The sequence below is a fragment of the Orbicella franksi genome, chromosome 2 (assembly GCF_964199315.1).
Source record: "Orbicella franksi chromosome 2, jaOrbFran1.1, whole genome shotgun sequence".
NCBI classification, from domain to species: domain Eukaryota; kingdom Metazoa; phylum Cnidaria; class Anthozoa; order Scleractinia; family Merulinidae; genus Orbicella; species Orbicella franksi.
The window spans coordinates 12,916,430-12,938,629 of NC_138146.1; the positions used below are offsets into that span (position 1 = coordinate 12,916,430).

General features: G+C 39.6%; 1 protein-coding gene across 1 annotated transcript; it reads left to right on the forward strand.

Moving 5' to 3' along the window:
- The first annotated feature begins 258 nt into the window (after positions 1-258).
- Positions 259-22,151, forward strand: LOC145478020 (cytosol aminopeptidase-like). The gene is made up of 16 exons (XM_081455905.1): positions 259-1,048; positions 1,126-1,274; positions 3,299-3,353; positions 4,598-4,706; positions 5,755-5,823; positions 12,374-12,488; positions 13,153-13,338; positions 13,801-13,943; positions 14,212-14,227; positions 15,065-15,278; positions 16,036-16,138; positions 16,573-16,652; positions 16,843-16,949; positions 17,386-17,422; positions 18,983-19,079; positions 21,684-22,151. Exons 1-16 carry the CDS (start codon positions 887-889, stop codon positions 21,743-21,745), a joined length of 1,704 nt encoding a protein of 567 aa, XP_081312031.1. The 5' UTR covers positions 259-886; the 3' UTR covers positions 21,746-22,151.
- The last annotated feature ends 49 nt before the right edge of the window (positions 22,152-22,200 follow it).

Genomic DNA, 22,200 nt, shown 5'->3' on the forward strand with positions numbered 1-22,200 from the left:
ACTTCTAAGTAGCCCTAAAGCTCTTAGTTTCTTTCTATAGAGCGAACTCTAGTCGATAGAACTTGTGTTATGCTCTTGTCGCTGTATCTGTTGGTATATCTTCAGCAACTTGGGGTCCGAAATTTTTGCCCGAAACGTATTCGAAATGCGATAAGAAGTGTCCGAAAATTGAACATCTGAGATAAAACGTTTTAAATTTTTCGCTTACTATACTGCAGAAATTAGGACTGGATTGCTGCAGATTACAGCATTTTATGAAGAAAATAGGTTGGCCACAAAACGTCGTGATTGTGTTGCTCCAAGGCCTCGTCCACACCACGTGGGATAAATTTGAAAACAGGGCTTTCACTCTGAAAACGCATCATATGTCAATTCTGTGCACACTACGCCGGAGTAGACTGCTGATCAGGCGGTTTAGGGGAGCAGACCGCGAGACGTGTCACACGAGCGCGAAGTTCGCGCTCGTGTATCACGTTTCGCTCTCTGCCCCGCTAATCCGCCTGTTGTGCAGCTGGGCTACGTCGGAGAAAATTAAAAACGCAACAATCACCGTTCATCGTCGAAAAGCTCCATTTTCAAAATGTTTTCTGTCCACACTAAAACGCAAAGCCGGTATTTAAACATTCCTTCGGTTGGAATTGCGATTTCGAAAAGGTCCGTTTCTGCCGTTTTCGTGTCGGATCAGAGTGTACGGTTGGCTTAACCCAGCTTAACCGGAGAAATAAAGTTGCGTTTTCAAATTTCTCCTGCGTAGTGTGGACGAGACCTAAGATCTGTAAGAAGAGCACGAACTGTTTAACAAATCGAATTGATATTTAAAAGAATCAAGTCGGACACATAACAGCTACGGATCAAATTGCTTTCGGTAAGTAGGTTTACTTTCCACATGAAATTTATGAGGCTGGAAGAGGCTGCAGGAAGGTTGAAAAAGTCCTGTCCGATGAAGTCTGGAAACCAGTTTGCAAGTTTCAAGATGGCGGCTGTTTCTCTATTGGTTGGTCGCACTTCCAGATATTTTTCACCCACGGTCAGGGCATTTTGTTCAAAGGTTAGTACTTCGAAAAGAATTTAAAAGTTTGAATGTCAATTTTTTCAGCTTATTTTTTTCTATTTACCTTATTTTAGGCCGTCATAGATCGTGGAGTTGTTCTCGGTGTGTATGAGGTAGACAGCCGTAATGACACGGACAAATGCGAAGTAGAGAATTTCTTTACCGATGCAGCTAAAAATTTCAACTTAAGAACTTCAGGAAGGCTCAAAGAAATGATCAAACTGTAAGAAACTAACGCATGCTATTGACTATAGATATTATTCTGATTCATTCATTCATAATTTTTTTCTTTATCTGGGTGGTTCATGTTTCAATGTGTAGCGTGACTGGCATGGATGTGTTGTGTGACAGCCCTGCAAACTGATCTTTGCGTTACATATCGAAAGTTAAAGCCTCCCATTTGCCAAAAAGTTCATCTTGTGTCACTTGTTCTAAACTTAAAGCATGTACGCATTAATCCCATCACCACTTTGAAGGTAACTGTTAGTACGAACTTGACTTTCATGGGATTGTGCCTCAGAGCAGAGAATTTTGTAGTGGTTTTCAATCTGGTAGAAATATTATGTGGTGATCTTGTATGCTTATATAGGCACACACGAGGCTGTCCCAACCCTCCCTGTTCTACAGTACACTTTGGCCATATAATTCCTCAGCAGTAACACCCGTAGTTTGGGTTGTATTGTTTTCAGTGCTTCCAGTTTCTGTAACACCCCATGGGGGTTACTCGACAAAGTTTTATATGGAGAGGCTCTAGTGCAAGGTCCAATACCTTACCCTTTTGTATACCATTTTGACCAAAAATGTACCCCTTTCATATACCTTTAATTCAAAAAGGTACCTCTTTCACATGCTTGAAATCATGACTGGCCCGTATTTATAAATAAATTGGCGAGAAAGAAAATGTTGTCTTAAGTGCTTAATAAATTAAACGATACAGCCATAAAGTGCATCGGTTCAAAAAAAATACCTCTTTTGGACAGAGCCTCCCTATATAGGCAGGGCAGGAGAAAAACGCAGGTCTGATTGCCCGGGGCAAGTAACTTTTGCTCCTGGGCAAGTCAAAATGGAAGTTTGGTGGTCTGGTGGGCAAGTGCAATTAGCCTTAGTAGCATGGATTAATTGAAATACATCCATTTGTGTTACAGTCCAGTATCTTTCACCCAGTTTAGTACCAGTAAGCGCATTTTGTTACAGTCTATCACTGATTATAGACAGTACCTAGTAAATGATGTACCTAATTGATAAGGCATGAACACCGCACACCTACTGGGCAAGACATTTTTTAGTGGGGGCAACTGAAATTTTACGCTAACTGCAGAAATTCTTGCATGCTCATTGGCTAGTTTTCATTGTCAATAAGCGGACAGACATATGAATTTATAATTTATGCAATGCGTCAAGGAGCAAGAGCGGGTAATTTGACAATTTGTTGTCGTAAAAAACAAATTGACGTCAGTTTTTCATGCGTCTGTCCTGTTATTGACAATGAATTTCATCATAACATTGTAGTCTGTGGATATAGTCAAACATTGTAGTCAAAGTAGTCTGTGGATGCACTCAGCTATCGCCTCATGGATCCACAGCTACTTTGACAATGTTACGACGAAATTCATGATCAATAACAGGAGAGATGCATGAAAAACTGATCTCAATTAGTTAAACTGAAATGTACTGGCCCACTGAGCAAATGGATGTCAGAATTTTTTTTCCTGCCCTGTTTTAGACCAGTATAGGGAGTACCTCCCCACCCCCCCCCCCCCCAAGGTAACAGAAGGATTTTAATGGAGAGGGGTCGTTTGTTACCCATAACCTTGAAGACCAGGTATTCGTATTTCACATGGCTAATTTTTGTAATAATTTTTCTCAAATTCACCCAAGTGGATAGAGAGAATCATAAAGGCAAAATGCAGACAACTGAATAATTAAAAATTGAACTATTGAATTCTTTTTTTAAAAAAAAAAAATGGGTGTAAAGTTTGCTCTAAAGCTTAAAATATCACATTTCAGTAAATAATCTGGTAGAGATGCATGTATATGTAGTTCGTAATATTCATTGCTACCAAAAGTTTTGATGGACGTTTGTTTAGTTGTATAAGGTTAATCCCATTAAAAAGTTTTGTGGAAGTTGCTGTGGAACATGTGAGGTAAAGTTGTTTTGTATGATGAAAAATGGCAACTCTCTTGGGAAGTGTAAGAAAGTGTGATGTTTGCTTAATGTGTCTTTTGAATGTAATCTTTTTGTATCAGGTCTGGATTTGAGGGAAAGACTGGCAAATCAAAAACATACTTCGGTATTGATAAGGTTTGTACTGTTAAGAGCTTTTTACTACTGACTACACTTTGTAAATTTTTATCAAAATGCTAAAATACAGGTGGAAGGTTGTAGATTTGACTCTTGCTAGGTTTGCTCTGCCTTTTTACCAAGAAACCTGTGTCACTGATTAAGTAACAATTGAAGGGTTTCGTGCAAAAAGGGCATATGTAGCATTTTGGGCGGATTTTTATTTTTTGCAGGATCAAGCTAATTTTTGGCAGAGTGACCTGTTTTGACATGAAAAGCATCATTGCGTAGTTGTTTTTGTTGATTTGCACTTCGTTTTCGGGAAATAACGTATGCAAAAAACTCAGTTTTCCAAGGGTATCTTTTGGAGATCTTTTGTTGAGCAAAAAACAAAAGAAACCTTTGTTTTGCTAAATGATGAAGTCACCGAAGTGTAGTATTTGCCGCTAGTTTTATTATTCATATAATTATGCAATTCTCTTACTGTTGCTTCGTTAGCGCAAGTGAATATAGGCGCTGAACGGGCTGGATTTGAGTTTGTTTTGTCATGACACCGGTTCGATACGAGGTCGGTCAACATATTTTTTTTCTGGTCTATTTCTCTACTTCTTTCAAAAATCAAAACATCTATTTAAAAAAAAACCGTGCTGTCGAAGCTGTTGAAAGTAACCGGTTAAGTTTGCGCCCTTGTCAAAATCCACCTTGGAAGGATTCGCTCCAAAAGATGCCACTCGGAAAACTGATTTTTTTTTGCATACGTTATTTCTCGAAAATGAAGTGCAAATCAAGAAAAACAATTACACAATGATGCTTTTCATGTCAAAACAAGTCAGTCTGCCAAAAATTAGCTCAATCCTGCAAAAAATAAAAATTGGCCCAAAATGCTACATACACCCTTTTTGCACGAAACCCTTCAATTAGACCTGTAGCCCACAAGGGCTACAGGTCAATAGCCCATGAGGCGAAGCCAAATGGGCTATTGACCTGTTGCCCTTGATGGTGTTGGGTCTAATTTTTTTAGTATCACCCAACTAGTGGGACAGAAAAGGCAATAATAAAGTTAGCAAATGTAAGTTGAAGAAATATTTATTTGGAAATTAAGCAAAAGGAAGCGTCACGCTCGATTGGGCCAATTTCGCTATTTGAGGGCTATTTCTAATAGTCCTCTAGTAGCGGAGGCAATAAAAATGTAGGATTTGCATTAGTCCACTAGTTGGGTGATACTAATAAAAGTTGTCACTGAGTTGATACTTTTTCTACCCTAGGATTATGCATGTGTTGTTGTTGTTGGTCTTGGCAAGAAAGACATTGAATCAAACACTGAGACAAGTGAAGAAAGTCAATGTAGTGGCAACTGTAGGCAAGCATCAGGAGGTGAAGTTTAGTCTTCTTTATAACGAAGAGTTACATCAAGACAGCAATGGTGGTTATTTAGTTGTAGAGTGAATTCAAAATGAAATCCTGAACTGGTACAGGGCAGGAACTTGGAAAGATATACACAATCAATGATTGATTCAGGTCGCGAACAGAAACACAATAAGCTGTTTCATATTTTGTTGTCTTATTATATCTAGGTATATTGATGAAATACCAGGATTTTTCTTGTTCTTAAAAATTGATTTCTTCGTCATGTGATGTTAGATATTATCGTTTTACAAGTGAGGATACCAGCTGATGTCTTGGTTATGGACATGTCAACCAATGGTATCAGTCAGAGCATTTCATTCAAGCATGAGGTCATGCAGTTGTTGGTCTCATTAAAATTTTTTAACACAGAAAATAACTGCCTTCTCTTGAGAAGCAATAATTAGGCATTTTGTAAAATGGCTGTCAATATATTAATAATATTGATTTATATACTGATTTCATTTACAGTCCTGTCCTCAAGTAATTGCGATAACTTAAATTTGCATGTTTCATCCATAGTGTATGTTATAATAAACGGAAGATTACATTACCTCTGGGGGATATGAATTTTATCTTCCCATGTTCATGATATCTCTCATCCACTACACTCACTTGTGAGAGCATCGGCACTTGAAGATAAAATTTTCGCACCCCTGCATGGTCGTGTATATGTAATATCTACAGGTGTATGAACAAGATTAAACTGATTACACAGTGTTTTTTTTTTCATTGTAGTTAGCCTGTGTTTCCTCTGAAAAGGTTATTTCTTGTATATTTAACAAATTCAAGATCTGATTCCTGTTCTGGTTCTAATGTTCTTGTTTCAAATCCACTCTAAATAGTAATCAGGGTTATATATATATATTTTTTTTTCTGTTGTATCAAATGACGATATAATTCTATTGGCTGTATTGTGACTGGCTAGGAAGTAAACTTTATTTCTAAAATTGAAACTTGGTATGAAATTTCTTTCTGAAGTATATGTCCGAACTGTCAGGCTGATGTTTCTTTTCAGTTGGTGTCAAGGTTCTAAGGGATTGTGGAGTTCAGACAGTTGAAGTAGACACATTTTCAGATCCTCAAGGTAAAGAGTTGCAACTTTTGAACACAAAATAACTCAATCTATCATGATCTTTTACTTTTTTTCACTTAACCATTTTTAGCCTTTAGTTTGTTACATGTACCAGTTGTGTAGTATTTTTAATCTTAGTTCTAGTTTTAAACCTTACGTGCAGTTGTAGTTTTAAGTTTTAAGCTTTTATTATTTCTGTATTTTAGACATTTAATGTATATTTTAGAACGCTCCTGAAAACCACCTCTAGCTGATTGGAGACCTCCTCTTAAAATATTAAATTTATTATTTATTATTTATATTATTATTTATTATTATATCTCTTCCCTCTGCCATGGTGAAACTTTGAAAGAGGGTTGGGGGGCAGTAAATGTACATCGCAACTTTACAGGGTGAAGGTTACTCACTGGGGGTAGGTGGGGCCATATGTAAGTGACTTGTTGGGAGAGAGAAGAGACACAGTATGCTAACATTAGATCATAACAAGAGTGTGCCACCAGACCATGACTGTGGTAAAAAACCAAACAAAGATAACTTTTGCCCCATTTTATTTTTTATTTTTTAACTCATTTTTGCCACATAAGTGATCTTATCATATGACCCGTACGGCCCCGTGTGCTATTTCCTTGGAAAGCCATAAGATCAAAGGTCCTGTTCCGTATGAAGGCTGTGCACTTCAAAGTGATAGGGCTGGAAAAACGCGTATGGCCCCTCTAGAAATGCGTACAGCCCTACTAGAGATGCGTTTGGCACAATCTATGTGAGTTAATGATGTGAATGCAAAATTCTTTTTTCTTCAATGTGAGTACATAATGAAAGTGAACATTCTAACAGTGAATTTTACCATCATGGCAAACTGTCCTATGCAGAACTTCTTCAGTTGCCAACTTACTCCAAAAGCACGGAAAGAAAGTCAACACTCTTTTGTTTTTGACTTTTTATTTTGAAAAAGCTCACATACAATACATAATTACAATAAACTAGTCACAATACAATACTTACAATAAATTTACCTGTGATACGTCAATTACAGTAAACTACTTACTATACAATACTTACGATGAACTTACCTACAATATGTTTTTTTTAACATTTAACATTTTTAACACTCCTTACAACTGCAGAAGTTCACAACTTTATCAGAAGCCAACAGCAAGCAAACACTGTTAAGAAAAAAATGAACTTTTGGACTGAACAACTAAACAGTCTTGAGAAGAAACTTCTTTCAGTAAAAAGCATCAAAGAATTTATCATACATGTGGGTCAAAAGCAAGAAAACACCGTGAAGAAAACAAAGTACGAAATGAATGTTTTCTTCAAGGAGAAGTTGTTTTCTTCTGGGAGAAGTTGGAGATGCCAGAAAAATCACAAACATACCTTATGTACATCAGGATCAAGTGTTCTTTGAGTCCAAACACAAGTTCATTCAGGTTGGCACACAATTCATACAGATAATACACTGTAAAACTTGGTTGTTCCTGTTGGTGTAATTACTACACAGCAAGGTCAGCAAACCCATGCAGTTGTAGCTGGAGCCTGAGCCAACGTTGGTGTAATTAATATTCAGTCACTGGTTCTCCCTTGTTTAAGATGATCTGAGAGTTTGACAAATAGCTTGAAATGACGTAGACATTTTATTGAGTCTTCAGATGAAGAAGATTAGTAAACAATCTCAGTGAAGCGTGGAGTGAACTTTAGTTGCTCGCTAAGTTTTTGATGGTTTTGACATATTTTTGACAGCTTTATATCAACTTTCTGTTGGCTTTTTAGACATTACAGCTTTATGGCTATTGAATGATTTTTCTGACTCTCAGTAACTTGTCCAATTCATACTTTCACAACCCATGTTAATATTTGAAAGAATAATATTTTAAGAAATTTGGGTACTTTTAATTTAGAGAAAAACAGAAATGAGAAACTCAGTCATGTTTTTCAAATCAATGAATTGTGAGTTTCTTGCCGGATTCCTAAGCGAATGAATAAATAAGAAGCTTTTTAGTGTGGATTTTTTTTTGTAGATGTCCTGCGTGCAGCCGCCTGATGTTATGTAGTCGCTTTCTATTTAGGTTCAAACAGAATTTTCAAAATTTTCACCACTATATGGTCATAATATATGATAGAATGCTTATTTACTGAGTTAGGTCGGGCCAGATGGGAAACTATTTGACTCTCGGTCAGGACGTACTGACCTCGAGCCAAATATTTTCCTGTCCAGCCCTCCCACTCACCCAGGGGGGTACCCGGGGAATTTCTGGGTGGGGATGTGCCGCTGGGACCCTGGAACCCTTGGTCTAAACCAGAGCTAGTTCAGCTGAATTTTGCTACCCTATATTAGAGTGAACTCCCCAAATCCCCCCATCTATCAACACTGTAAAGGCTTATTTGTGTAAATTTAAACTTACCAGTTTGACTTTTTTTATTTTTGAGTGGCAATTCCTGGTTTCCTTAGTCTAGATAAAATCCTCAACCAACTGGTCAGTTTCATGAAAAATGATGCCCTATTCTAGACCCAAATGCTCTGATTTATATACACGATTCTAGAGTAAACTGCTTGAAAACCATACCCTTCACAGCAGCACATACCTATATAGCCCATATATGACAGTACCCCCCTCCCCACCCCGGCCCACTCAGTCAATACTTACTTACTTATTCCTCTTCATTCCTAATGGAACATAGGTCCTCAACTAGAGCGCGCCACCTAACCCTATTTTGTGCAGTGCACTTTGCCACATTCCACGCGAGATGTTTCCTCTCCAACTCTGCCATTCTTGTATGTCGCCAGGTGTGCTGGGGTCTCCCTCTCTTTCGCTTCCCCTGTGGGTTCCACTCCAGTGCCCTCTTGACTACATGTCCATCTGGTCTCCTCAACGTGTGGCCGATCCAGCCCCAAGCTCTTTGTCTTATCTCTTGCTCTATCGGTCGCTGCCCTGTTTGTCTCCAAAGCTCCTTGTTGCTGATTTTTCTAGGCCACCAAATCCACAAGATGTTCCTCAGGCTCTTATTGATGAACACTTGCAACTTCTGCTCCAATCCCTTAGTTAGCCTCCAAGTTTCAGAACCATACAAGAGCACTGCCTTCACATTTGACCCAAAGACTCTCAGCTTGGTCTTGGTTGTTAGTGCTGTGGATCGCCATATTGGTCCCAGCATCGCAAATACCTGTCTAGCCTTTCCAATTCGTGCCTGAATGTCCTCATCAGTGCTTCCCTTCTTGCTTACAATGCTCCCAAGGTATGTGAACTCATCCACTTCCTCAATCCGCCCCCCTGCAACCAACACACCATCGCCATGTTTGGTACCAATACGCATCAACTTTGTCTTGGTGGCATTGATCTTCAGGCATACCTTCGCACCTTACACCTCCAAGGCCCGTGTCTTATCCCTCATATCTTGAATTCTGTGCAATAGTAGGGCCAGATCTTCGGCAAAGTCAAGATCTTCTAAGGATGTTGTAAAGGTCCACTGAATACCTCTCTTCCTGTCAAAGGCTGTCGTTGTCACCCAGTCGAAGGCGACCAGAAACAGCAGGGGAGATAGCAGGCAGCCTTGTCTTACACCGGTCCTCATATTCAATGGTTGGGTCCTCTGTCCATTGTGTACCACTTGTGCAGAAAAACCTTCATAGAGAGCTCTGATGATGGTGACCACCTTGTCAGGCATCCCGTAGTGCCACAACAACCTCCACAAAACCTCTCTGCTGATACTATCAAAGGCCTTTTCGAAATCTATAAAGTTGATATACAAGGAGGACTGCCACTCGATGCTCTGTTCCACAATAATTTGCAGTGTTGCTATTTGATGCGTACAGCTTCGATCAGCTCGGAAACCCGTCTGTTCCTCTCTTAAATTTTCATCCAGCGCGATCTTGATGTGCTCCAGGATCACTCTGCAAAACACCTTACTTGCCATGTTCAGCAACATGATGCCATGCCAGTTTTTACAGTAGCTCAGATCACCTTTCTTGGGCAGCTTGATTATCAGACCCTTCTTCCACTCCTCTGGTATCTTTTCCTCCCTCCACATCCTGTTCCAGAGGTCCAAAAGAACCTCCTCTGATGTGTCCCCTCCCACCTTAATTGCCTCTGGCGGTATATTGTCACATCCTGCAGCCTTACCATTTTTTAACTTCTTTATAGCATTCTTGATTTCAATACGTGTGATACGACCTGTCCTGATGTTAAGCTCGTTATTTGGCTCCACCTCTGGGGGGTTGAGCGGCTCTTCATGGTTAAGCACTGTTTGAAAGTGCTCCCTCCAGTGTTGCATCTCCTCCTCTGCTGACCTGAGCAACATGCCTGCCTCGTTTCTCACTGGCTTACATGTATTCTGGAACCTCCCACTTAACTTTCTGGTGATTTCGTACAAGGTCCTTGCATCACCTCTCTTTCCAGCCTCCTCAGCTCTTTCAGCTTCTGATTCCACATACACCCTCCTGTCTCTCCTGCACCTCCTCTTCACCTCCCTATTAAGCTCTTGGTACCTTTTGTTTGCATCTCTCTTCTGCATTCTCGTTCTGGCCATGTTCATGGTGTTTTTTGCCACTTTTCGCTGCTCGATTACCTCCCAAGTCTCCTTGCTGATCCACACCTTCCTGTTTGCCTTTGCCCTACCCAGCACCTGCTCGCACGTCTCACATAACCTTGTTCAATAAGCCTCCATTCATCATCCACTGGCACCTCCTCCTCCTCCATCAACTGCTGCAGATCCTCAAATCTGTTGTGCAGCGCTAGCTTGAATGCGTTCCTAACCTCCAAGTCTTTCAGTTTGCTGACCTCGAAACACACTCGGCCACTTTCCCCTTTTCTCACTTTGGCAATCTTTAACCTGACTTTTGCCATCAACAGATGGTGGTCTGACCCAACGTCTGCCCCACGCAACATGCGAACGTTTGGCAGTGAACTCCTCCATCTCCTGCTAAAAGCCAGGTGGTCGATCTGGTTCACAATAACACCGTCAGGAGACCTCCATGTCCTCTTGTGACACTCCTTATGGGGGAACAGCATTCCACCGATTACCAGCTCATTTGCCTAACAGAAGTCCACCCACCTCTCACCATTTTCATTCATCTCAGCTCTTGCCCCATGTTTACCCATCACCTCCTCTCTGCCTGTATTGTCCATCCCCACCTTAGCATTCATATCTCCCATGACGATCTTCACATCTCTGCATGGCACCTGCTCCAAAACCATCTGTAGCTGGTCATAGAAATCGTCCTTCACCTCCTCTGCTGCCTCATTTGTTGGGGCATAGCATTGCAATATGGTGACCTGTTGCCACCTTGAGTTGAACCTGGCTCTGATTATCCTCTCGGACACCGGTTGCCATTCCAGCAGGCATTGTGCAGTTTCTTTAGACAGAATGAAGCCAACTCCTCTCTCATGATTTTCACCTTCATCCATTCCTGAGTACAGCACAGTTTCTCCTGTAGCTATCCTCAACTTCCCACAAGAGCTCCATCTCATTCCACTTACTCCCAGAATACTAATACCATATCTTTGCATCTCTTTGATCACCTGAGCACACTTACCAGTCTCAAACAATGTCCTTACATTCCATTGCCCGATCTTCACACACGCTTTTGGCGACAGCAATTTCATCGGTGGTTTATGTGTCATTCTCTGCTTCGCACGTTGCTCCAACCGGGTGTTAGCATCTTGTACCCCTGCTTCCCGATAGGGCACAGTGGTAATTCTAGTTTCAGTTTCTGTAATATGTTTCTTTTTCCAGGAGCGGGTTATCAGCCCGCCGCCCAACCCCCAACCTGGAGGACCAGGGGCTGTCAATAAGTACATGTATATTCCTTTCCAACACATGTACTGTAAATGCCTAAATATAATTAGGCCCCCTTGGCCCCACATTTTAAAGCTCTCATTTAGAACTTGCAGTTGTAATCACCTCCTGTATAGTTACATAGTACATTTAGCCACTCTTCAACTCTATGGTATAGTGTCTCTTTGGTATAGTCTTTTTTAAAAACTAAATGAAATTGATGTCAGTAAACTACTGTAAATAAAACCCCTATCAACCAACCACCTCTGTATATTAAGTGGCTACGGCCATGTTTTGGTCATCCTAATGAGGGTTTTCTATTTTCCTTTCCCCTATTAACTTAGGTGGCCTCCCAAATATAATGTAATACATACAGTTTGGCTTTGTTTGGAAAGGCAGTGACAAATGAGAGTCTGAAATAGAAAGTGACCACTGATAAAAATATTCAAACAAACGTTTTTATTGTCTAATTTGCATGCCTTAATTAGATAAAAGCCTGTTTGTACTTGAATAAATTGAAGTTTGTAGAAGGCTCATGCTAATTCCTCATGAACCCCTATTAAGCGGCACCTTCCATTTCCTCGGCTTGGATTGTCTAGTATTTTGTACGCTAATATTTTGACTAACATTATATGAGTATGTGTCAAAGTCAATGTGTACTAATTACAAATTAAAAGAAACTTGAAATTTATTTATTGACTGTTAGTGCTGTTAGGAACAAATTACTATAAGCATTGAATTTAACATAAAAGGTAAACTTATATGCTACAATCTTGCACTTCTTTTACAGCGGCAGCTGAAGGTGCTGGCCTTGCGCTGTTCAGCTATGACACCCTGAAATCTGACAAAAAATTACAAGTGGATCTTCGACTTCACGAGCATGTAAATGAAAGTAATTTACGGAGGTAAATTTATGCATCTGGTTAACTCAATTGTTATTTAATCTGTCTTCTCTAAGCACTGCGGACTTGAAACAATGCAATCTCATCCATACAAAATTCTATAGTTCTAACGAACCTAAATAGGGTGCAACTAAGGCCTTAAATCTGCACAGAGAGCCAAAGAGTGACCAAAAATGAACCAAACTGCCCGAGCCAAAGAAATTTAGGTTGAATTTTAGGTCACCAACCTCACCAGGTAGAGCCATAAAGCAACCAAATTTTTGTAAATCTTAAATTTGGTCGAATGAAGCAAAAATGAAGCAAAACTTATCTGGCTGTAATTTAGGGTGAAGGTCTCTCATGTACGTATCAGGTTAATGGCTTTCATTTAAATTTGCATCAAGCTTAGCAAATGTTAAGAAACAATGCTGTACCAGCTGAGTTCACTGCACTATGTGTTCTTGGTGAAAAAAAGTGCCTCTCTCTTACAGTGCTTTCCCTGTGATTGAATAACATCCTATCCAGGGGAGGGCTGATATATTCCTAGTCACTTAATGCCAGGGAAACCTGGATAAGGCGGCGGTACATGTATGTACCATTTTGACGTTCACACAGACTTAACCTAGTAAATCTACTGCCCAATAAACAATTAATCTATTTTTAGTAATTTGTTTACTTATTTTTGCAGTAATGAGGAGAAAACTCATTTACATACCTGGCATAAACTTTGGCAAGATGGGCTATTGTTATCTGGAGCACAAAATTTTGCCAGAGAGCTTATGGAAACTCCATCAAACCTTATGACACCAACAATTTTTGCTGAAACACTCACTCAAAGGCTCTCTGATATTGAAAATGTGCAAGTGTTTGCTAGGTACCGTGTACGACAATGTTCTACTTATAATATGTTGCTAAATGTTAAAATATAAGGTTTTTCCATGTGGTAATAGGACTATCATTTTCTACATTCCTGTTGCATCTGATTGATAACACGCTGATGGTATATCAGGCTGGATAAGTTAAATACTGATTCCTCTTTGTGCAAATTAGCTTCATAATAATTTATATAATAAATATAATTCAGGAGCACAGAGGACATAAAAAGCAAGTGATAATTGGAGGGTGTGATCTCATTTTCTTGTGAAATATATGCTTTGAATGTGCCTTCAAGCACTTTAATTACTTTGCTCTCCTACTATGATCATTTCTCCCATCTCTGGCCTTTTGCATGTACACGTTAATTTTTACTATCCACTATGACAGGTTATATTTTGTATGCACAAAGTATAATCTCCTTGTCTTCTGCTTTGTGTCTCTCTTCTTTTCTTAACACAAGAGACCAGAGTTGGGCTGAGCAGCAAAAGATGGGTGCTTTTCTTAGTGTTGGCAAGGGCTCAAGAGAACCAAGTGTATTCTTGGAAATGAAGTATTCTGGTGCGAAGGAAAGCAATTCACCACCTTTAATTTTTGTAGGAAAAGGTCAGTGTAAGCTCGATCAAGTGGCATGTGCCTTTGACATGTTAATAATGACTTCCAGTCTATAATTTGTACTAAGATAGTGCAGAGAGAGTATTGTCATCCACTCAACTGATGCCACTTATCAGCTTTTTATTAGTATATTTACAGACGTTATTAGTGGTAGTGATATTAGATGATTATTGACTGTATGGTATGGAGTGTTTGACAGATAGTTGACTGGTCATTGTGTTTAGTTTGTTGATATCTCATAGCTCTTCTTATCTTGCAGGTGTAACATTTGACAGGTATGTGATTCTAAAATTGACTTCACCTATTAATATAAACTGATTATCTTATTCTTTACCTACATTTACCTGTAGATTTTCCCAGATGCGTGATTTTACAGAGGAATATTTAGCTGTAGAATGTGAGCTGATTATGGGAGGCACCATGGCCATGTGTTCAGTGTGTTGGTGTGTCGATCCAGATCACGGGCCTGAAGCTTGCCTGGCTTCAGTCTGACCAGCACCCCATCCAAGAGTATATAATATTGCATTTCTAATTGCATGCAAGGTCTTTTGGCAACTGGACAAATGGTAGGGGTGACTTGCAATCAGGGCACTGTTATCCCATCCAACGAGGAGAACAATCTACTTTTACCCTGTTCGTGTCTCCTGCAAAAATGCAACGGTTGGTAAAAGTTTATTGAGAATCCTGTTCAACTTAAAAAGTTTGGAATTTGTGCTGTCCAAAATATAAAGAAAAATAGGGATAATCAAAATCGTTTTTTACCACAATTGCTACTATTCTCGCAATCTGATTGGCTAATTTGTTCTTGTCGATAAGAGTCCAGACAACGCTACTCGCGTCAATGTGTCACGCAATGCCTTTTCCACCTCGCGCTCTGAAAAAAACCATTTTCTTTGACGTTGATATTTTGGCAAAAAACAAGGCGAAATGTGGTTTAGCGTGGTCTACTCTTATCGACGATACGCGTCATCACTCAGCTGCGCCTCGTGAGTCCACAACATTTTGACCACTGTGATAACGCGTATCTTTGTCGATAAGAGTACAGACCATGCTAAACCACATTTCGATTTGTTAAATTTACGATAGCATCAATTGCTTGTTTGTATTTTTAGTGGCGGTATTAGCATCAAGCCAGCAGCTGGGATGGGACTGATGAAAGGTGACATGGGTGGAGCCGCTACAGTCAGCGCAGCTTTTGAAGCCATAGCAAGGCTTAAAGTGCCAATCAATGTCACGGCTCTTGTGCCACTGTGCGAGAATATGCCATCTGGAAGTGCTAACAAACCTGGAGATGTCGTCACTGCAATGAATGGAAAGACTATTGAGGTTAGTGACAAGCACGCTGTATTGTAAACATAAAACAGTCTGTATGGGCAGAAACGTTATGCGCTTAAAGCTGAAAGGCAACATCCCAAGGGAACTTGTCGTGATTTGTTGTAAAATTCTCCTGTCATTTGCTGTTGGGAAGGTGTGAAAACCAGTATGAAAGAGACTTTCTATGTTTGTATTACGGACTAAGTGACTACCTGTCAGGTCGTTTTCACTGACGTATTAATAGAGAGCTTAGTAAACCACGACGGCAACGGCAACAAGAACGTCACGAAACAAAAGGTTTAATGATGGCTGTGCACGTGCGTTATAAATCTGTGTACATTTCTCTGCCGTCCTCTGCACAAGAACAACATGAAATGACTAAGTTCTGCGTGTTTTGCATAACGCGAACGACGGCGGCCAATTTTTCGTATTTTCATTTGAAATTGAACGCTGGCGTTACATATTTAGCTTGAACAGTTCTGAGACCAATAAACGCACTGAAATGATCTAGACAATTGCGAAATTCGAAGGTAAAATATAATTCGTTTTTTACCAGGCGTTGTCCTCGGGGTCGCCGTCGTCATCGCTTAAGTTTTTTTGTAATTTTTTCCTGATGTATTTTATGAAATTGTTGCAAGCTGTTATTATTATTATTATTATTATTTGTTATCATTATTATTATTATTATTATTATTATTATTATTTTGTGACTTAAACACGTTCTTCTGCCTTATTTTTATTGGTAAAATTAATAAAAGTTTTCTCGCAGATCGACAACACAGATGCAGAGGGAAGACTAATTCTCGCCGACGCTCTTTGTTATGCAAATAAACTTAATCCTCTTGCCATCATCGACGCTGCTACACTGACCGGTAACTATTCCATGGTTCTTAACGTGCTCTCTTTACACTCAGGAATTTCCCAGTTCAGCCGAGCGTAGCAGACCAAATCGCGTTATACTTAGATGACTTCTAAGGCTACAATTAATAATTCCGGTTGTTTATTTTTAGTGATTCTTTTCTTACCAGGTCAATTGAAAGTTTGAATTTCCGATCGAAAAAGATAGTTGTTTCAGGACTCTACAGTCGCATGTTTTCAGGGTTCTCTATAGCTTGTAATGAGATTGTTTCTCCTCACGATGTCGTATTTTTATCGTGTACTGAATTGTCAGGTAAAACTGTGAGAATAAGAATGTTTGCAGTTTAAGCCGAACCCATCGAATGTCAGTCATCCTATCATTTTTCGGGTAGTGATTTACAATTTAATTCAATCATTAAGCTAGTTGCAAATGCTTATTATATTACAGGAGCGATAGATATCGCCTTGGGGCAGGGAGCAGCAGGCGTCTTTACCAACTCACCGACATTGTGGCATTGTATTTTTCAGGTAAGGACTACTGTTTTGTTACATGCATGCAGCACTACCTTGACTGATTTCAGATCATAATCTTTGGGGAGGTCAAAGGGTTGGCCCTGATGATTCACTCCCGTCTTTTTGCACAATTAGAAGGGGATGTCTCCCTCTTGATTCCAGGATCCAGTTTTTAGTCTGTTTTTCTTGTTTGGTTTATGTTTAGGCCGGGTTTGACTGTGGGGAGAGAATGTGGCGTATGCCATTTTACAAGCACTACACTGAACAGATAGAGTCCGATGTTGCTGATTTAAGAAACACAGGCAAGAAGAGGTAAGTGAAGTCTAAGATGGCGATAGGGGGAACGTGGAAGAAAAGAGGGAGAGGATTTGGAGTGAAGAGACGGGGACAGGAAATTTGAGAATAACAGCATATCGGAGATGGCGAGGAAGGAGAGAAAGGAAAGTGGACGTGCAATATGGAGTTAATGCGCCGAGGAGAAACAGAACTCAACAAGATGGAGCGTGTTCAAATGCGTGTCTCAGTTGTAATGACGTCATTAATAGGACATTATAGTATGTATTAATGAATTGGTAGTGTGTGAAAGAAGATTCGAGGCGTAACGAATTAGATGGGCAGAAAAATTTAGAGATCTACTAAATAATAGGGCGACTAAATAAAACGTAATGACACGAGCCTAAAACTAGACTGTAGTTGCTTACGTTTTTTGCTGTTTTTGACATCAAATACTTCCCATTTTGGTTTGAAGGTCAGCTGGGTCGTGTACTGCAGCAGCCTTTCTCAAGGTAACAACTCTTAGGTGGTGCTCTATTGGGATCAACCGTTTCAACTGCGACCGGGTTGGGATGATATGGTTGACGTTTTTCAGTAGAACACTTTTCCAACCGTTTTAGGTTGAAACGCAGTAACTCCTGAGAATAGTCCTTACGCGAGCTACAATCACGCGACATAATCGCGCAAATGCTTTTCCAACCGTTTCAACCTGGTTTGAGACCGGTTGAAAAAGTTGATCAACCAAACCAAAACGGTTTTCAGTTACCCCAATACAACACGAAAAATCCCAACCAGCTGGAAACGGTTAATCCCAATAGAACACGACCTTAAATCGATTAAATCATTAGCAAAGCCACCAAGATTGGATTGTAGGCCAAATCCTTTGTTTGAGCCGCGTGTTAGGCGTATATTATGGTTCCTGCTCTAGGATCAGTGTTAATATTACATCATGCCAGGAAAATGAAACTGGCTTTTAACGTCACGTTAAACAGAGCTCTGCGTTCGAGTAAAGTAAACCATCAGCCGGTTGGCGCTTGTCTCCGGTTACATTAGCATGAAGCGACTACAAGGATTTCCACTCCCCGGATGGGATACAAGTCTATCGCACAGTCACCCCCAGCATAAAATCGCTGGTATTTATTTTCATAATCCATCAAATATTTTCGCTCGCGCGCCATTGGTCTAAACGCGTCATGTGACTGAATTTGCCCCTGCTAAAACTGAGGAATATCACTTGGACATTCCCCAATTTTTAAAACAAGGCGTGTTGCCATAAACATTTGAAGGATACTAAACACAATAGCCTCCATTTGACGCGAAAATATGCCTGGATATTTGTCCTTGGACATTATCTGTTCCTTGAAGCTCACACTTTTCCTCGAGCTACGCTTCCTCGAGCTATGCTTCTCGGAACAGATTCGAACAGATTATGTCCGCGGACAAATATCAGAGCATATTTTCGCGAAACTGGGTGAAGAGAGGCACTGTGCGAGCGAAGTCCCTTCGCCAAGAAAACAACACAATGTCCCCGGTCAGGCAGCCTAGAATTGGACCCGTCCATCTGAGTGTAGTGCACTGTTTAGGCCTCAGTTCTTCTCACAATTTAGAATAGAAAGGAAATCGTGGCAGTTTGGTAAAACAGCTTGTTTTGCAGGGGAGTAATGCCTGTGTTAAATTTACTCAACGTCCTTTACTTTGTGTTACTTTGCACTCATTATCGAAATGTCAAATTACTCCTTTGAGGTGAAGCAGTCAAACGTTCCTACATACATACGTAGGCTTCCGTGTATATGGAAACTAACTGATGAGTGGGCTAGCTTCATGCTAGCCTACGAAACAGACCTGTATTAGACTCCATATGTACTGAAGATCTGAGTAGTATCTCAACGTAATTCGTGATAACAGCTCCTTCATTGTAGAGTTCTATATTGGCTCCAGCGGTGATCAGCACCTGAACTACATACGTACATACATATAGTTTTTGTTGAGGCAGGTCGGTTTGCGGCAACCTAAAGGCTGGTGTGGACCCGCCAGGAACTTAAACTCTTCATAAACGAATTCTTTTTTTGTAGGAGTTTGTCGAGGCTAAACACTGGGCACATTTTGACATCGCTGGTGTGATGGACAACAGTGCCAATGCTATTCCGTATCTTAACAAGGGCATGTCAGGTAATGTGGACCAATATGTTACAATCAGTTCGTGTTTGTCCAATCTGGCGCTTATTACCGTCTCTATGTTCGGACGTCCTCCAGTCTAAAGCCAAAAGTTAACTCAGTCACTTAAGAGTTAAGTCTTACACGCTGCATATCCTCACAGAATTGAACAATTATTATCCACTTAGTTTGTTTATCAGCTCGTAATTTCGCTTGCTTCATCTCTATTATACAAACGTCTTTCACGTTTTCGCTTCAAACTCTTACAAACTTTCAGTCGAAGTAAACCTGACAAGGTGTTGGCTTGTTGCATTTCACCACTGGCCGCAATACAGATTGAACAATATCATCATTTAGAAAACAGTCCTGAGAAAATATTCGCGCTGATTGGTTAAAAATCGTGTTTCTATAACTCGATAGAAACACAGAACTAGCACGAACTGTTGACGTAATGATGGCGCGAGCAAAGAGAATTTATATTTTGATAATCAAAGTTAACAAGTTGTTTTCCTTTTTTTCGCCCCGGTATTTTCTAAAAGAAATAGAAAACATGTTCTCCGCGTTTCTATCGTGTTATAGAAACACTCGTGAAAGTTTGGGAGAGTTCGAAAAAGCTGTGGAAACACTCGTCTGCGGCTCGTGTTCCCACAGCATTTCTCGTTCTCCCAAACTTCCACTTGCGTTTCTATTTAACAATTAGATTATGAACTCGAGATTTCTATGATTTCTATCACCTCATAGAAATCGAGAGCGAATAATCTAATTGTTTTAGTAGAATTCTAACCGAAATTTACTTCAAATAACGGTTTCCAAGTACTTCTCGACATATTATTAAACTTTGCGCCTTAGAAAGATCGCTCGGATTGAATTGTCATTTGAAATTGAAGTTGTGTGCGCGCGCTCATCACTTTTTTCAATAATTTCAAGATTTTTAAAGTCAAGAAACCTTTAATGTTTTTCTTTGAGTCTTCTCAGGAATCAATTTATCCTTTTGCATCAAAATGTTCCCTCAGAACTTTGTTAAAACGAAAAAAAGGTCGCCAATTCGTAGACGACCTCCGACCACTGCACTCTAATGGCTGATAGTATACGTATAGCTCAGCCAAACAGATTGCAGCATTTGCATCAGTATACTAGTAGAAATCTACTAAAACTCGATAGAAACACGGTACATGTTTTCTATTTCTTAATATCACATTATATCTATCATACCGTGTTTACATAGCCTCATCTAAACATGAGGGGGCTTGGAGAAGTTTAGCACAACTGTTAAAAATTCCCCCCCACCCCCAAGTGTTTAGATAAGACTATGTAAACACGGAAAAAAGTGCCCCAAAATACGCGCGAATCCAGAACGTCACAACTGTGGTTACCTACTCTCGTCCAAACTTTCCTATCGACCAATGAGAGTGCGCGTTCTACCTCGGTTATTTTATAAATAGTAAGTAATATTCCAAGGAATTTTGTCACCCAATTATTTCCAATTTAGACAGCCAAATTAACAAATAATTTGGACAGTTTCCAAAATTAAGAAATAATCGTGCATACGCTACAGTGTATGGGAATTGAGCTGACGTTATAACTACATATACTTAAAAAGGACTTTTTTCATCACTTATTAGCCTGTGAACAAATTTTCATAGACGCGAGGGAAGCAAGCCACTGGAAGTTGTCTCTCACCGGCTGTTCTGGTACTTTGCGTTTGCTTATTCCCAGAGGCGGATTCGGGGGAGGGGTTGAGGGGGTTCCAACCGCCACCCCCCCCCCTTCCTTGAGCAGCTTTTTTTTGCTATCTTTTTCGACTCATCATAAAAATAATAGAATAAATTTGTTTTATCCGTAGTTGTTTCACTTCCACCAATTGACTGATGGTCAAGTTTAGAGAAGATATATGTTCATTTCACGACTGCATTATTATTTTTGTTCAGTTTTCTGGTTGGTAAAAATGGAAACTCCAGATTTTATATCATGCCTTCACAAACGTCTCTCAAGTGTCAGAAATGCTTTAGAGGGTAAAATCGGATGACCCCGGACCCCCAGAAAGGTCGCGCCTGCGGCGCTCACCATCTATACCCATGGCGTCGAAAGTTCTTAATGTGTACAAACCCCCCTTCCAGGAATTCCTAGATCCGCCCCTGATTCCCATTCTTGTTGTTTGGCCGGACATAACACCCAAAAGCGTATTAGGCTTCTACCTGTTTTTCTGTACGTTGAGTTATTCTCCGTTCGCGCTTCTCTTCGAAACAGTTTTGACTAAGTCCGGTTATGTTTATTATTATCATTATTATTATTGTTATTGTTATTATTATTATTATTATTATTATTATTATTATCATTATTATTATTATTGCAATACTACACTTTATGTACGGTTTTACAAAAAAAAAACTAAAGTTACTTACATCACTATCTATCACTACTTACAAATTACAATACCAATCAACATTGCTTACAACACTAACAATATAACAAACTCTTTTACAGGAGTTAATTCTAAGTCCTGTTATGTTACCATGCATTGACTCAAACTGATCATACATATAAACGTTGATTTATTGTAACGGATTTTTTTCAGTTGCATCATTAATTGTAGCTTATTGTTCTTGTTTTTCTTTGCAGGTCGACCAACAAGAGCCTTCGTGGAAATAGCAAGACAACTTGCAGTCAATAAATTAGATTAGAGAACTGTTCCTACTTGTAAAACACAAACCATGAAGCACTTTACGTCTTAGATTGAGAAACAGACAGAAAAAGTTATCAGGGAGACATCATTTTGATTGCAAAGACTGGGGGATTAGGTAATTTCTTTTGAAGCTATAGGTTTTCCTTTACCTAGCACCACGAAAATAAAATGAAACAATTAAGGAATTAAACCCCGCGTAGTTATGTCGAACCTTTTGAACTTACTCAAGAACTAAAACTGCGAACGTGGAAATATTTATCAACTTACTTTTTAGATTCTGGGTGAAATTGATACCGTATACTAAACACAATGCAGTTTTACGAAATCTGAGCGTATTGATCTAAAACAACAATAAATAATAGTGAAGTACAAAATTTAATATAATAAAAATATTTTTAAATTCGTAATCGAGAGCTTGGTTTCTTTTATTACTTTTCCCGTTTCTTAAACGTT

Coding starts and splice junctions, on each gene's coding strand:
- LOC145478020 (XM_081455905.1), top strand. CDS start 887: ATGAAATTTATGAGGCTGGAAGAGGCTGCAGGAAGGTTGAAAAAGTCC. Junction 12,489..13,152: donor AATGAAAGTAATTTACGGAG/GTAAATTTATGC, acceptor TTATTTTTGCAG/TAATGAGGAGAAAACTCATT. Junction 17,423..18,982: donor CTGCAGCAGCCTTTCTCAAG/GTAACAACTCTT, acceptor CTTTTTTTGTAG/GAGTTTGTCGAGGCTAAACA.